At 42.3% G+C, this 16,012-nt stretch overlaps 1 protein-coding gene across 3 annotated transcripts in view; it reads left to right on the top strand.

Moving 5' to 3' along the window:
* RCL1 (RNA terminal phosphate cyclase like 1) overlaps window positions 1–16,012 on the top strand; it is a 68,361-nt gene that overhangs the window by 29,449 nt on the left and 22,900 nt on the right. For 2 of the 3 annotated variants that reach the window (XM_054500941.2, XM_054500942.2), the window contains exons 2-5: window positions 1,465–1,536; window positions 4,847–5,022; window positions 11,118–11,192; window positions 12,109–12,233. In XM_054500941.2, the coding sequence (XP_054356916.1) occupies window positions 1,465–1,536; window positions 4,847–5,022; window positions 11,118–11,192; window positions 12,109–12,233 (448 nt within the window). Of the gene's footprint in view, window positions 1–1,464; window positions 1,537–4,846; window positions 5,023–11,117; window positions 11,193–12,108; window positions 12,234–16,012 lie in introns of those variants that run through there. The other variant, XM_054500943.2, reaches the window with a different exon arrangement.

Here is a 16,012-nt window from a genome sequence, read left to right as displayed (position 1 = left end):
AGGATTTAATAGTGTTTCTCTGATTTCTAGCCCAATGCTCTTTGTACAAATTGCAGAATCCATTATGACAAGAGTTATGGGGCAGTGTTAAGTAACAGACTAGGTAGATGGGAATTGCTTAGTTGATTCACTCACCCTTTGGGATCAGTTTAGGTGACTACTGGACTGTGTGTCCATAAACTCTGCTGGTTTATTACAGGAGTGAGAATTGTCTAAAAGTGTCAGGCAGTCACAATGCCTTCAGTGGCAGAAGAGTTAGTCTTTCTGTCCTTGTTCATGGGCAGGAAGTTAAAACTAAGGGGTGTGTTTGTGTGTAAGATTAGCTCAGGGGAAGGAAGGCTGGAGGAGTCTTCACTTCTCCTCCCATAATCTTACATTTAAAATCTGTTCTCTTCCTTTCCCCTTCTTTTTTCCTCTCCTCCTGTCTTTCTCTTTTAAAGAATGACCAGCTTTTGCCCATGCTTGGTGGCTCACGACTGTAATCCCAGCACTTTGGGAGGCTGAGGTGGGAGGATTGTTTGAGGCCAGGAGTTCAAGACCAGCCTGGTAAATATAATGAGACCCTATCTCTACAAAAATAAAGTAAGAAATTAGCTGGGTGTAGTGGTGCACAGCTGTGGTCCCAGCTACTTGGGAGGCTGAGGCAGGAGGATCCTTTGAGGCCAGGAGTTCCAGGTTACAGTGAGACGTGATCACGCCACTATACTCCAGTTTGGGCAACAAACCCTGTCTCTTAAAAATGAATAAATAAACTTTTAATATAAAATTAAATTTATATAAAATCCAATCATTAAGATAAAAACATTTATTAACATTTCTCCTTTTTTCTTCCAGTATTTTCTCATGCATTAAAAAAAGACGGCAGTAATACTGTACATTCAAACACCCTTTTAATAAAATAAAAAACTGAACTGGTTAGATAGTTTAAATCAGTAGGATGGTAGAGGAGGGGAAAAGGGAGGGTTACTTTGCTGAAAGGCAGAGATAGTGATCTCTTACTGTCTCTGAGACTGAAGGGTGGTCCTCAATTTAATCTTTCCTTCCAGGCATTCTGGAGCAGGGAAGAATCTGACTTTAAAATTGTTCCCTACTTTCTACTGTTTCTCCGTTATTTGGCATGCCCTCCTGAGTTCAGAAGAATAGGTCTTAAGGGTTTTATGCTGCTGAAAGTAATATCCCATTAGATTGCTGGTGGAGCTGCTTTTTTTTTTTTTTGTACAATGTGAAAGCTGAATTGTTTCTAAGTTCTACTAAACATATATGTACCAGTCAGTGCTTTTCAACTGCGTCAGGTTCCTCAACCTGTGAACCTACCCAGTCCTTTAGGAAAGCCCAGGTGTGATGCAGGAAGTAAGTTGCCCTCTACCACAGTACCTGAATCAAGCGTGTGCTCTGGAAATGTTGACCTGACATGAGGACAGTCTGTCTTCTCTTTTCTTCACAGATTTTTTTTTTTCTTCACAGATTTTGAAGCCAGCTTCATAAGGCTATTGGACAAAATAACGAATGGTTCTCGAATTGAAATAAACCAAACAGGTAAACTCCTTTTAGATTCCTAAAAGCACCTCCATGCACTAAAGCATTTCTCACTCTTTTTTTTCTTTTCTTTTTTTTTTTCTAGTCAGTCTCTGCTTATCCAAATCACTCTTTTTAATGGTATAAATATTATGTTTAAAACTTTACTAATCACTTTGTATTATATAAATCACCATTAAATTAGAATTTTGGGGGGACTTATATGAGGAACTCACCATATAACTTTGGAGTTATATGAGGAAGCTGTGAGTGTAGATCATAATAAAGGCATATCATTCTAGATCATTTTAAAAAATACCATGTTCAGATGGAAAGACCCAGTTACCTCTCTGTGATATGATTTTCCAGAGACATACATGAAGTCTCCCAATTTGAAGGGCATACATTTGATTTAAGGAAGTTAGAAGACTGAAAATTTCAGATCCATAAGCAAGTCTCTCCTCTTTTTTTAACAATAAATATTTTATACATAATGTTTACATGAAACTTTCCAAAGTCCATTTACTTATATTATCACATTAAATTATTTCAACCAACTCTGTGAGGTAGTTTATGGGCTGAATTCTATTTATTTTAAAATTTTGTTTGTTAAAATAAGTTTACACAAGTATATGCAAAAGATGTGAACATTCCTTCACTTCTTTCCTCTTCCATTCCCCTCTCCAGGGGTAGCCACTGTCACAGCATTTGCTTACATGGACATTTGCATAATTCAGACCATCAGCAACATCATGCTCTTCATATTGTTCTTCAGCCAGCTTTTTTTTTTTTTTTTGCTGGTACAAATGTCTCAGAGAACTTTCCCTGCCAGCACATGCAGGTCTTCCTCAATATTTCTGTGGGTTGTAGTATAGTATTCCAATGTATGGATGCATGATAATTTATTTAACTCCTCCCCATTGATAAACATTTAGGTTGTTTCTGGCTTTTATTTTTTCTATTAGAAACTTGTGTCTACATTGTGTGGAAAACTGTGGCAAACATGCTTTGGCTGACTCTATTAACTCTGTACCTTTCCACACGCATTCCACAAATAAATCTCTGACCTTTTCCCTATCTTGGCTCTCTTAAGGCAAGCTTGGGTTCATATGTGGTCCTACACCACATGAGATATTCTGATCTATAGCTGCATTCAACCATATCTTATGGAGAACAGGTTTTGGGAATGAGATACTCACATGTCTTTTGCCAGCTATGAGTCCCTTAATTTCCTTTAGCTTGTTTGCTTTGAAATTGCTGGAGGTTTTTTCAGTAACTTTCATTGGTGATCAAGAAGACAGATAATTCTGTTCTTTTTTGTGTCTGTGTGAGATGGAGTCTCGTTCTGCCACCTAGGCTGGAGTGCAGTGGTGCGATCTTGGCACATGGCAACTTCTGCCTCCCGGGTTCAAACGATTCTCCTGCCTCAGCCTCCGCAGTAGCTGGGATTACAGTTGCCTGCTGCCATACCTGGCTGAATTTTTTTTTTTTTTTTTTTTTTTTTTTTTTTTTTTAGTAGAGACAGGGTTTCACCACTTTGGCCAGGCTGGTCTCAAACCCCTGATGTCAGGTGATCATCCACGTCAGCCTTCCAAAGTGTTGGGATTATAGGCATGAGCCACAGCGCGTGTCCCAATTCTGTTCTTTTCTAGTCATATCTGCAATGTAGATTGAGGAGTAAGACATTTACATGATTCTGCTCCCACTACATGTCCTTTTAATTTTCCCATCAGAGTAGTAAAAGCCTTCATTCTGATGGTCTGGCCAGTTTCTCATTTGGCTAATTTGTATAAATAAACATATGGATTTGAAGCATTTAGTGAATATGTAGTCTTTTTATGGTTTTTTAATCTAAAGGATGGTTTTGTGGCCTTTACAACTATTTCAGATAACTGACCCAGAGTCCATTTGAGAAGTGTTCATTACTTTGATCAGAATATGGTCCTGATTGTGATTGTTTGCATTCTAGTGTTTAATATAGTAAAACCTAAATTTGTTTTATGAAAGTCCCAAGAACTTTTTTCCATTTGCGTGACTGAACATGCCTCCTTCCTCTTATGTTAAATATATTTTTGGTAAATTGTGCCAGAGGGCATTGCAAAAGATTTTGTGCAGCAGAAATACCTTGTTCAACCATTTATGTCCCCCTATTATCATTTACAGTTTTTTACATTGATATGTAAATCTAGTAAGAAGCTTTTTGGATAGCCAGGCATGGTGGTTCATGCCTGTAATCCCAGCACTTTGGGAAGCTGAGATGGGAGTAAGAGCTTTTTGGATAGCCAGGCATGGGGTGATTCATGTCTGTAATCCCAGCACTTTGGAAAGCTGAGCCTGGGAGTTCCAGACTAGCCTGGGCAATATAGTGAGACCCTTTCTCAAAAAAAAAAAAAATGATTAGCTGAGTGTGGTAGCATGTGCCTAGGGTCTCAGCACTTTGGGAGGCTGAGGTGGGAGGATCACTTGAGCCCAAGAGTTCAAGACTATCCTGGGCAACATAGTGGACCCTTTCTCTAAAAAATAAATAAATAAATACATACATACATACATACATACATACATACATACATAAAAAAGAAAAAAAAATTAGCTGGGTGTGGCCCCAGCTACTCTGGTGGCTGAGGTGGGAGGATTGCTTGGCTCTGGAGGTTGAGCTGCAGCAAGCTGCGATCATGCCGCTGTACTCCAGCTTGGCGGACAGAGCAAGACCCTGTCTCAAAACAAAACAAAGCTTTTTGAATTATACAATTATGTGAGAAGTGAATAAAGATAGTAGTTTCCACTAAAGCCATAAAATAATATTAGGCATTTCCATGTATCAATGTTAAATTAAAAGACCTATTATTAATGGCGTTGAATGCCATAAAGTACTTGCCTTTTCTTGGCATCATGTTTGGTGAATGAGGTATATGAGAAATCTCATTTCAGGGACCCTAGAGGATGCTGGTTGCTGGTGTGATGATTTAAGCACATCATTTGTAATTCCCCTCTGTGGTCAGCCTAGTCTGAGAATGTGCTGTTGGGAGACTAGGGTGCTTATTAGGATCTCTCTTCTGTGCCCTGCCATGACTCTGGCAACTCAGATGGCTTAGGGAGGACTTTAATTTATTACTGATTATTAAATTACATTCACAGTTTATTATTGTTACAGGGGCTTGACAGTAGTGAGTCAGCTTTTGGAGTAAAGTGTGTGTGGGCTCTTAGCGATGGCATTTCGAGCACTCTTGGATGCCCTTGTCAGACTTTCCCCTTGGAACTCACTGCCTTCATTACCTTTGTGACATTTTAGTTTTTTTTCTGCTGAATGTGGCTCTTTTTCTTCTGGTTTAAGGAACAACCTTATATTATCAGCCTGGCCTCCTGTATGGTGGATCTGTGGAACATGACTGTAGTGTCCTTCGTGGCATTGGGTATTACCTGGAGAGTCTTCTTTGCTTGGCTCCATTTATGAAGCACCCGTTAAAAATAGTTCTACGAGGAGTGACCAATGATCAGGTTGACCCTTCAGTGAGTATTGAGAACAAACCGTGGTGTGGTTTTTGTTTCGTCTCTTGTCACAACCCAACTTGTGAGAAAAAAGTTCCTTATAAAGCATGGTTTTATTTCAAATGTATATTGCTTTTGTTATTTACCTTGAGATTTAGAGGTTAATCACTCCAGGAGGCAGATGAACCAAAACTTAGGATCATCAAATTCAGGACTATTGTTAACAGTTACCAAGGTGCCTTTTGTTGTTATCTAAGAACCTTCAAAACAGATGCTCACAGTCTCATCATAGTTGACATGAACTATAGTTCTGTTGGCTGTAGTATGTGAGAGTGGAGTTTTTGTAAGACTGTGGTAGCTGAGGCTGGAGGGCAGCTGACCAAAATTTTGGGCAGGAGATCATAGCTCCTTGGCATTGCTACAGCATAATCTTGACTTACCCAGGCTTCAATCATAAACTCAAGGGCTTTCTTCTTCTGAGAAGAGTTTGCAGATTTAGAAAAAAGGCATAAAGTCAGGAAAGGAATGTGTGAGCTTTGGTAGTTTGTGGGTGTCAGCAAGCTTTTTATTTTTATTTTATTTTTTTTCACCAAGGGTCATGCCAGAGCAAGCTTTTTATTAAACATGCTAATTTTTCTGCAGATATGGGGAGAATGGTTTAATATCAAGCAAAACTTTTTATTGTGATCACAACTGTCTTAATGCCATTCTAGGATGAAGTGTGTGTGTGTGTGTGTGTGTGTGAGAGAGAGAGATTAGAGAAGTCTAGAGAAGTCCTGTCCAGGCCTCCCTCCCTTGTAGGAAGGGGTGGATTCCCTGCTTTTGGATACTCTGCTGTCAGAGAAGATATCTTAAAGCTGATGGCCGGCCGGGCGCAGTGGCTCACGCCTGTAATCCCAGCACTTTGGGAGGCCGAGGCAGGCGGATCACGAGGTCAGCAGATTGAGACCAGCCTGGCTAAGACAGTGAAACCCCGTCTCTACTAAAAATACAAAAAATTAGCCATGCATGGTGGCGGGTGCCTGTAGTCCCAGCTACTCGGGAGGCTGAGGCAGGAGAATGGCGTGAACCTGGGAGGCGGAGCTTGCAGTGAGCCAAGATTGGGCGACAGAGTGAGACTCCGTCTCAAAAAAAAAAAAAAAGTTGATGGCCATGATGCAAAGTCCTGGCTGAGGTGGTATGCTTGTCTTTTACCATTACAGGCCAAGACCAATGAATGGGTAGATTCTGAGGCAGAATGTGAATTATGTAGCTTTTCTACTCAGGGAGGACCAGTGAGGTGATGCTGTGAGCCCCAAAGTAGAGATTGCTGGTATTCATCAAGATACCTACTAGGGTATAAACATTGTTAATATGTTCTTAGGCAATAAAAACTTATTCTTCATTTCTTGGAAATTCAGCTGCATAAACTCTTTTCCCTGGGATACTGAGTATAGTACAAGATCTGAAATTCTTAAGCTGTAAAGGAATGTTGCGTAAACTGTTGAGAATATTTAATTGGTTTTTTTTTTTTTGCATTTTCTAGAAGACTATAGGAAATGAGTTCTTTGGATAAAAGAATGAGAAGAGGTATAAATACATTTAGGTTGGAAGAGGGGAAGGTGCCTCAAACAGTGGGAAAAGGACCTGAAGTGTATAGCAGTGTGTGTATCCGTTTTGTGCTTTTTTTCCTATACTTGCTAGTTATCTTAAAAGCTTTTCTCACTGGCAATATTTAAAAAATTTTATATGCTAACAGTGACAAAAGATCAGTTGATGAATTTCTCAGAAATGGGACCCAAAAATCTGTTTTCATATGTTGTAGGAGTATCTGCTTTTGCCAGCTGCATGACTAAAATGACCTTGGTTGGTATCTGGCTCCAGGCCAGGGTAAAATAAATATACTTAATCCTGAATAAAGAGTGACTTCTTCAGCTCATTCCATGGCTCCTTCATTTCTAGCTTCTTCTTTTCTGTGTGGTTTCTTCATTAGTTCATGTCTGCATCTACTCTCTGCGTACAAGGATGAAATGAGTGATTCTGTCCTTAACAAACTCCTAGTCTCATGGGGTGGACAGCTGGGAACTCATTTAGGGAGATTACAAGGATGAATACCCTTGGGCTCTGATAGAGGTAGAAGCAAAGTGCTGAGTGTTAGTGTTTCTTGAGGAGGGAAAATCAGAGTCGGTCTGGGTTTTAGGAAGATAATTCTGGAGGTTGAGTGAAAGATGAATGGAGAGGTGATAGACTAGCTTGGGCATTATGGAGATGGAAGGAGAAAGGAAGGGGCAGATAGGACAACTAATTGGAGGCGGAGTGAGAGGAAGGGGCCATAGATGACTTCATGATTTCTGTCCTGGTTGCAATAAAGGATCATGAGCGTAAAGATCATTCCCATTTGACAAAGGGAAGAGGAAAATTGCAGTAGGATAATGAGTGATGCTTTTTATTTTGGTCCTGTTCCCTGGGATGTTGGCAGCATAACCATATAAGGATTTCCAGTTGGCAGTTAGAAATTATTGTCTGGAGCCTCAGAGACAGTTCATCACGATCTTACCTGCTGATACTTAAGCGTCTAGGAGTATGAGATTGATTAGGCTGAGGTTGAACACTGGTGGGTTTGGCTGAAGTCATCTTTCACGTGTTTTTCCTTTGACATGTACGGTGTGGCAGTGGTGGCAGTGGTGGTGGTTGTTGGTGGTGGTGTGTGTGTGCATCTGAATTGGTTGTTCATTTGAAACTCCAGATTTTACATTATAATAGGGCAGTGTGACAATACTGAATGGTGGTTCCTCCATGACAGCCATCAGTTGGAGGTGAGTAGCAGCTGCCTTTTTTGGATAAGGTGTGAGCTTTCAGCTGGACACAGGTCACAGCTGACCTCATCATTCATTTAAGCTTCCTCTCTGCCCTCTGTGGGCATTAGGGTTTCTGCCCCATGGTCCAAGGGACTGAGAATGGAAGAAGGAGAAATGGGTGTTTAAGGTGTGAGTGGGAGAAGAGGAGCTAGAGACAGAGTGACTGTGGAGATAGAAGTATTTGGAGAAGCCAAGCAGGAATCAAGTTCTAAGAAGTCAGGGATAATCCACAGAATCACTCTTTGCCAGAGTTGAGTCAGATTGAGCAGTGAGACATTTTTATTGACCTTTGAGAGAACAATGTCATTGGAGTATAAGGACAGGAACAGACTGAGGAACGAGTAGGAACTAGAGCTATTGGAAAGTTAAGAGATTCTTCCAGAAGTTTTTAAGAGCTGAGGTTGGGATTTTTTTTAGACTAGGGGAAATTTGAGCTTGCTTGTAGGCTGAGGAGAAGCTGTAATGGAGAAGAAAATAATTAAAAGAGCTGAGGGTCCTTGCCGAAGTCCAGAGGGGATAAGGATTGAAAAGAGAGGTGATGGAATGAGCCTTATGAAGAGGAAGAAGACATTTTCTCCTTAGAGGCAAGAGAATAGAAAGTGGGGAGAAATTTTAAAGAGAAGTTTTAGGAGGTCTCCTGACTGTTAGTAGTGTGGCACCAGAGCTCCCAGTAATTATTTGTTGGTGCCAACAAGCTGCTCCAATGGTGGATGAAGATTCCATTCTTTTCCAGTTCCCTCTTAGAGAAGGAAAAGAAGTATAATAATGTCTCCCATGTACTGGGCATTATTCTAGGTGTACATATGTATGTATGTGTGTATCCATATTTGTTTAATTCTTCTACCAACCCAGTGAGGTGGGTGTTTCAGACAAGGTAACTGGAGAGCAGGTTTCTTCCTCTCCTTTTTTTTTCTTTTTCTTTTTTTTTCTTTTTTTTTTTTTAGCGTAGATTGATTACATTTTTACCTTTTGATTGATTGACTGCACTGTAATGGTAATGCCTTTGCCCTGAGCTGCCAGTTAGGTTTGATCTTTGCCTTTTCTCTCTGACCGCAGAGTGGACCGATCAGTTTCCCTTAAGCAGAACTTACAGGCCACCATCACTCTGCTAAAACTAGAATGTGCAAAGCTGCAGGAGACTGTAGAGTGTTCGGCCCAGCCTCTCATTTTACAAAGGAGGAAACTGAGGCCCAGGAGACAGGGAAGTGTCTAGGGTCTCACAACCAGTGAGAGGCAGAGTAGGTCCCAAGCCCTCATCTGCTTTTCCTGCCCTTGTCCCACCGCACCAAGTTTCCTGTCCTCCATGTCATATGGAGAGTGATAAGGGGATAGGACTACACCTGAAATTACCCTTGGGCTTCTTGCTGAACTAAGTAAATTTGGCTTCACCCTTTGTGACTCAAGGTGTAGGAAGGATAAACCAGAAGGAATGCTGTGTTTTTTCACCTTTTTTTCCCTCGAGAGAGCCGGTGGCTGCCCAGAGTAACTGCAGCATTGCATCCCCTACTTTTTCAGAATCTGACTTGGCCTTCTCCCCAGCTGCTCTTAAGCCTCGACTGTATTCTTCTTTATCTGGCAACGCCAAATGCACATATTAAGTTTTTGAGTGTGCTTTATTTTTTTATTTTTAGAGAGAGGGTCTCACTCTGTCTCCCGGGCTGGAGTGCAGTGGCATGATCATGGCTCACCAAAGCCTTGAAGTCCTGGGCTCAAGTGATCCTCCCACCTCAGCCTCTCAAGTAGCTAGGACCACAGGCGTGCACCATGCCCAGCTTATTTTTTTTTAGTAGAGATGAGGTCTCACTATGTTGCTCAGGCTGTAGCTTTAATATTTAAAATTAGCTAATCTTTAATGGTTTTCCTAGTTTCCCCTGCCCCACCTGATCCATTCTAAGCATGTTCTTAGGCCTCACAGGTCATTCCTAAGTCTGGTAATTTTCTGATATCACAATATTTAGTTGGCGTTTCTTAGCCTGTTAGAGTTAGTTGCAACTTGGAGATAGCTGGGATTGAGCCCCTTGCCTTAGAGATAAGGAAATTCAGATAGTTGTGATTTTCTTGTCTGAGGCAACATAGCTAATTAGAAGCAGAGCTGGGACCAGGACTAGGGCTTTTCCTATGCCTTCTGTGTGGTGCCTGCCCTCCCTGCCAACTGACAGGTCCAAGAAGGGAAGAAGTAATGGAGTAATTTTCTTTCCCATGTAGCAGTTGAGGCAACATTTGCCGACACGTTAGATAACAGTACGTGATTTGAATGTCATCTTTATACTCTTATCAGGAATCCACAAATGGATCAGAAAGACCCCAGACTTCCTGGGAGCTCTGAATGCGGGAGGAGATAACAGTAACACGTGGCAAAGTCTTGCCATTAACTGTGGATGTTGTAATTGTAGTTTTGAGTTTGTGCTGCCTCCTGTAGTTTGAGGCTGTCATCACCCCCACTCCCCAACTCCATGTAAAATCATCACCTTCCCTTTAGCTGCCTGTGTGGTACTCATCATTGGCATTCTTAGGTGAGCTGTTGAATAGTTCATTTGGTTTGCTTTGACTAGAAATGCTACCGGCTCTAAACATTAAATAACCCTACTGGACAAATATTAATGAAAAAGATGATTTTCTTCTGTAGTGTTTATACCTATAAGAATGAGTAGGGTTCTCCAGGCTGGGTGTGGTGGCTCACACCTGTAATCCCAGTACTTTGGGAGGTTGAGGTGGGCAGATCACAAGGTCAAGAGATCGAGAACATCCTGGCCAACATGGTGAAACCCCGTCTCTACTAAAAATACAAAAATTAGCTGGGTGTGGTGGCACGTGCCTGTAGTCCCAGCTACTCGGGAGGCTGAGGCAGGAGAATTGCTTGAACCCGGGAGGCAGAGGTTGCAGTGAGCCGAGATCGCACCACTGCACTCCAGCCTGTTGACAGAGCGAGACTCCATCTCAAAAAAAAAAAAAAAAAGTAGGGTTCTCCATTTGTTTTCTACAGCAGTCCAGTCTCTCCATGCTTTTTGCATGATGCCTCTGATGCTCACGATGACTGTAAGGTAGGTGTAGGTCTCCATGTCATGAGTGAGGAAAGTGCGGCTCAGAGAAGCCCAGTGGCCTGTGAAATTACAGTGTTCCTCAGGCAGAGCCAGCCCACTCACTCAGTTATATGCCAGCATCCTTTCTGTTTACCACACTGCATCGTCTACCTGGTTGCTAAGCTTTACTTGTTTTTTTTGACTCTTGTATTCTGCTGAAGGTTTAATTAAACTTTTCTTTTCTGAAATAATTTCATAGGTTGATGTTCTTAAGGCAACAGCACTCCCTTTGTTGAAACAATTTGGGATTGATGGTGAATCATTTGAACTGAAGGTAAGAATGTTTGAACTGTTGACCATATGTTCCTGTGGAAAACATTTTCCCACTGACTCACTGGAAGAGCTGTGTGACTCAGTGTATGTGTGTCACATTTGAAGTCACCAGTTATCAGAAGACTCACAGGGCTCAGGAAATAAACACTACAGACTTTGAACTGAAAGGGACCCTTTAGTAATAACAATAGTAGCTGACAGTGATGTTGCACTTATTTTGCTGTGGGGGCCGTTCTAAGCAGTTTACAAATACTAACTCCTTTTCTCCTCATGACAGCTCCACCCATGTCCCTCAGCTAGCAAGCAGTGGAGAATAGATTTGGGCCATATTGGCTCTCTGATCTAAATGATCTGGATATAATTTATGTTCGGGGGCTCCCAACCTGGATGTCCCTGAGAATTTTCAGTATTTCCAAAATCTAGTAGAAGTAGTTTAAGCATTTGTATTTTGTTGAATTATATCATTCCAATGTGGTAAACCGTTTAGCATCTCTGCCTTTTACATTCATGTTTTAAACAGGGGAAATGACTTCATTTTTATTTAATAATGTTTTGGTAGATCAGTTATTTGCATGGGAGGAGAAAAAGGGTTTTCTGATTATTAAGAAATGGGCTCAGATGATGGACTAGGTCAGCTCCATATTTTAAGGATAAAGAAGTGACCTGTTCAGGGTTAAAGAGATGAATGGCAGAGCCACTTGGGTAATCGACTTGGACTTCGACACATGCTGAGCATGTACTCTCTAGGAGCCAACATAAGGTGCTGTTGGTCTTCAAAGGAATGACAGATTGAATATGGAAGAGCTATCTGTGCCTTGTAAGGAAGCATTTGCTGGTGTAAACCTTCCTGGGCGAGGCGTCAGGGTAATCCATTGCTTTGCTGCATCCTCGCCTCATCTTTCTCACTCTCTGTGTAGATTGTACGACGGGGAATGCCCCCTGGAGGAGGAGGCGAAGTGGTTTTCTCGTGTCCTGTGAGGAAGGTCTTGAAGCCCATTCAACTCACAGATCCAGGAAAAATCAAACGTATTAGAGGAATGGCGTATCCTTTCCATTTATTTGGGTTTCTTATTTTTTTTTTTTTTTGCCTCACTAAGATAAGAATGACTAACAGCTTTACTTCTTCCCGAGTTTATTTACATTTTAGACTACAACTTTGAAAAGTCTTAACAGTGAAATCGTAATTGCTGGCTGAGTTAGGATGTTCTGTTATCTGCCTCACCATGACTAGATTGATTGAGTCATTCTTTTTTTTTTTTTTTTTTAAATTTTTCAGTTAACATTTAAGCAAATGGCTCTGATGTATGTGATCCTCTCCCAAGGGCTTTGGTTTGGGGGCCATGAATATACTGCAGTTCCTCCCTCAGAAGACGTCATCATTCGGTGAAGGAACCAAATATGAAAACACAGTTCTGATATAACATGCAAAATGATATGTGCAGTGGGGTGGGGGCCTGGAGTAGACAGTGGTCAATTTTGTCTGGACCTAGGGAGGCTGGAGTAATCATAATGAACGATATCTACTATTAAGTATTTACTCTGCATCTACTTCAGTAGTCACTTTACATGCTTTTAAGCCTCAGATTGACCCTTGAGTTCACTTACATCCTTTTCTGCAGATGGGGAAACTGAGGCTTCAAAAGCTTAAGGAATTTCTTAATAATGTCACACTGCTACTAATAACAGAGCTAGGATTTGAACCTGGTCTGTGTGACTCTAAAGTACAGGCATTGAATTTTTACTTTTGCCTATAGAAAGGAGCCTTGAAGAACAGAGGATTGCAAAGTAGAGCAAGAAAGGAGGAGGGCTTCAGGCAGAAAAGTGGGCCTGAGCAGAGGTGGCAGTGCACAGTGGTTCTAGGGAGTGGCGAGTAATGAAGTGTGGCCAGATTTCAGGTTGGTCTATGGCATTTGATGGTAGAATGGGGCATGGAGACAGGCAGGAGCCAGTGAAGAGCTGAAGGTGGCTGGAATCAGATACTATGCAGAACGCAAAGAAAGGAGGGTGGAACCCTGTGAGGCCACCAAAACTTGAAAGCAAGAGTTAAGTAAGGAGGGAAGTAAGAGTGGGGAAGAGAATAAACAAAACATAGCTTCCTGGAAGTTCAGGTCAGTACCTTAAAAGGCCCTGAGGAGTTAGCATTGGGGTGGGGGAAAAGCTGAGGGACTCAGCAGCAGGCTGTCACTGATGCCCTGGGGAAGAGTGCTGGATCCCGATCCCAAGGGACTAATTCCAGGTTGTGGAGTGAAGGGGAGGGAAACAGCAGCTTGTGGGGACCACTCTTTACAGAATCTTGACAGGAAAGAGAAGTGGAAGGAAGGATGAGGCAGTAACTTGATGAAGCGAGAGTGGGGGAGACTCCCTCCCTTTTACAAAAAGATTGGTAAGGATTTGAGTGTTTTTGTAAGTTGTTAATGTAGATGAAGCAAAGTAATGAGCTGATTAAAAGCCCAGGTGCTGGAGTCAGAAAGACGTGGGTGCTGACGCTGGCTGCGCCACTTATCAGTGGAAGCATTTGGCCCTAAGCCTTGGTTGCCCGTATATCTTTGGTCCTGTTATAACTGCTGTGCGAGACTGTCATGAAGGTAAAATGAGATCGTAGTTGCACAGTAGGAGGCACTGGTGTGTAAGTAGCATTGGGTAAATGGTTTCTACTATTCTTTTTATTCTTTCTTGAGAGGGGATGGATTCAAGGCCACAGGCATACGGTAAGGGTGGCTCCAGGTGGAGCTGTGTGGAGGTGAGTGGAAGGGGGTTGGGATGAGTTTTCAGTTGTTACCGAGTTAGGATGGGATTGAGGGTAAGTGGATGGGCAGGGTAGGATAAGAGAGTGTGACGAGGATGGTAAAGATGTGCCTTCACAGTGGAGCATCATAACTGAAGATAAGAAAAAGGTTGTGTTCCAGCAGTAAGGTCCTTGCTGAAGGTGTAATGTTAACACAGTGCCAGCTGCATGGCCATGTGGCTATGTCCAGTGGCAGTTGGCAGCCTAGAGGGAGGAGTAGAGAATGTGGGAGGACCAATTTCATCCAAGGATGGATGCAGGTTGGCAAGGTGGGTGGGTCCTACAGGAGGACAGTTGGAGGATGGGTGCTGGAGCATCGGGAAATACATTCCTCGCTGAGGATTGTCACGGGGCTCACCAGCCTGGACAAAGCAGGTCAAGGGATGAGAAACTTTAACAGGCTTAAAGATCAGGTCTAGTGGAAATAGATACATGTACTGTGTAGGACAAGAGATTGTGTTTAGGGAGTTTTGTTTTGGGATTCCAGATATTAAAAGTGGTAAAATTCTAGATGCTGACAGGATCTGGGTGGGAACAGGTGTTGGAGGCCATAGAGCAAGATAGGCTGTGGGATGACTTTCCTGGCGGGAGTGTGACAAGGAGGGGCAGACCAGAAAGCCTGCTTCTCAGGGCTGGAGTGGATGCTTAAGGTCAGGTTTTGTATTTCTCAGGAGGTTTGGGGATGGTATTACTTGGAGGAAGAGAGGTGTAGCATGGACTTTCTTTTCAGAGGCCTCGAATAGCTTGAACAGTAAGCGGTGAAGGGCAGGGAGTAGGGTGGGCTGCAGAGCCATGTGTAGAGAGAGTGCTGGTTAAGATAGAAGCTCAAACTTGGGTTGCTGCCTGAAGTTCTTTTTAAGGATCATCAAAACCACAGGAATACATAATAACAAAGCCTTCCTGGATTATAGTCTGTTCTCTGCATGGCTGTCCCCCACCCCATGTAAGCGCCAAGCCTTGTGTGTACCAGGAGAGAATAGGCAAAAGGAGAAATGGTTCCTTTCCTAGGAGCCCCCAGGTTGATGCATGGTTAAATTGCCCAGGTGACTTTCTAAGGTGATATTTAACTCTAATATCCAAATCCGAGGAGGTGGAATAAGGTTAATTAGGTTACAAAGAAATGGAAATGCAATGTAACTAGGTGTGTGTTTTTGAAACCAAATGTGCCTTTTCTACTTGAATTCATTCTTATTAACAGATGCATTGTATTCCACCATATATAGAACCCAAAATCAAACCTTGTTGATGGCCATTGAGTTGTTTTTTGCTTTTCACCATTGCCAAATACACTGCGGTTAATGGCTTTAACCACAACATTTTTGGCAAAGGTGAAAAGTGTAATAAGTGTATAGGAATACACTTTCCAATACATTCCAATAAGTGTACAGGAATACGCTTTCAGTACTATTTTGGGTTTGTCTTGGGGGTGGTTGTTTTTTTTCCTCCTTATTTGAGATGTGTTTCCTTAATGCTGTATTGGCGGCATCGAACTTTCTTTGGAATCCAGTCTCTGTAGTCTGGAAATGTGATTTCTGGCAGTGTGCTCTGTTTTGACACAATCTTGTCATAACAACATGGGTTTCATCACAGTGGGGTCCCCCTTGTTCTCTCTGGGTGTGCAGATGGTCATGTCCTTTGATGATGATGCTGGGAAATGGGGAAGGGTTTTCCAAGGGAGAACATAAAAGTTAAAAGAGCTGCGGTGCCAGGCACCTTGGGTGTAACTATGTTCCTCCCTGGCTTCTCCCTCTAATGTTCTTGGAACCTCTCCTGTGTAGAACCTGAGCCAGGAAGAGACTTGTGAGGTCCCAAGTTCCTCCCTCCCTGGAGGCAGGGGATAGGACATGGAAATCATCCCCAATATATCTCTGACTGGTTGAGGCTTCCTCCCGGCTCCCCAAGAGAGTTGACACAGTGCCCTTTCTCAGATCCCTGTCTGTAAACCAAACGTTTCAGCCACTGCTCTGCAGAGCTGCCCATTTCACAAACACCTCAAAGGAATGTTGGTTTGAATGGAGATCACCCTCTTCTCCAGT

This window comes from Pongo pygmaeus, chromosome 13 (genome assembly GCF_028885625.2).
Source record: "Pongo pygmaeus isolate AG05252 chromosome 13, NHGRI_mPonPyg2-v2.0_pri, whole genome shotgun sequence".
In the NCBI taxonomy this organism is placed as follows: domain Eukaryota; kingdom Metazoa; phylum Chordata; class Mammalia; order Primates; family Hominidae; genus Pongo; species Pongo pygmaeus.
The sequence above is the reverse complement of the archived record's forward strand: the minus strand, read 5'-3'. Positions and strand labels throughout refer to the sequence as shown.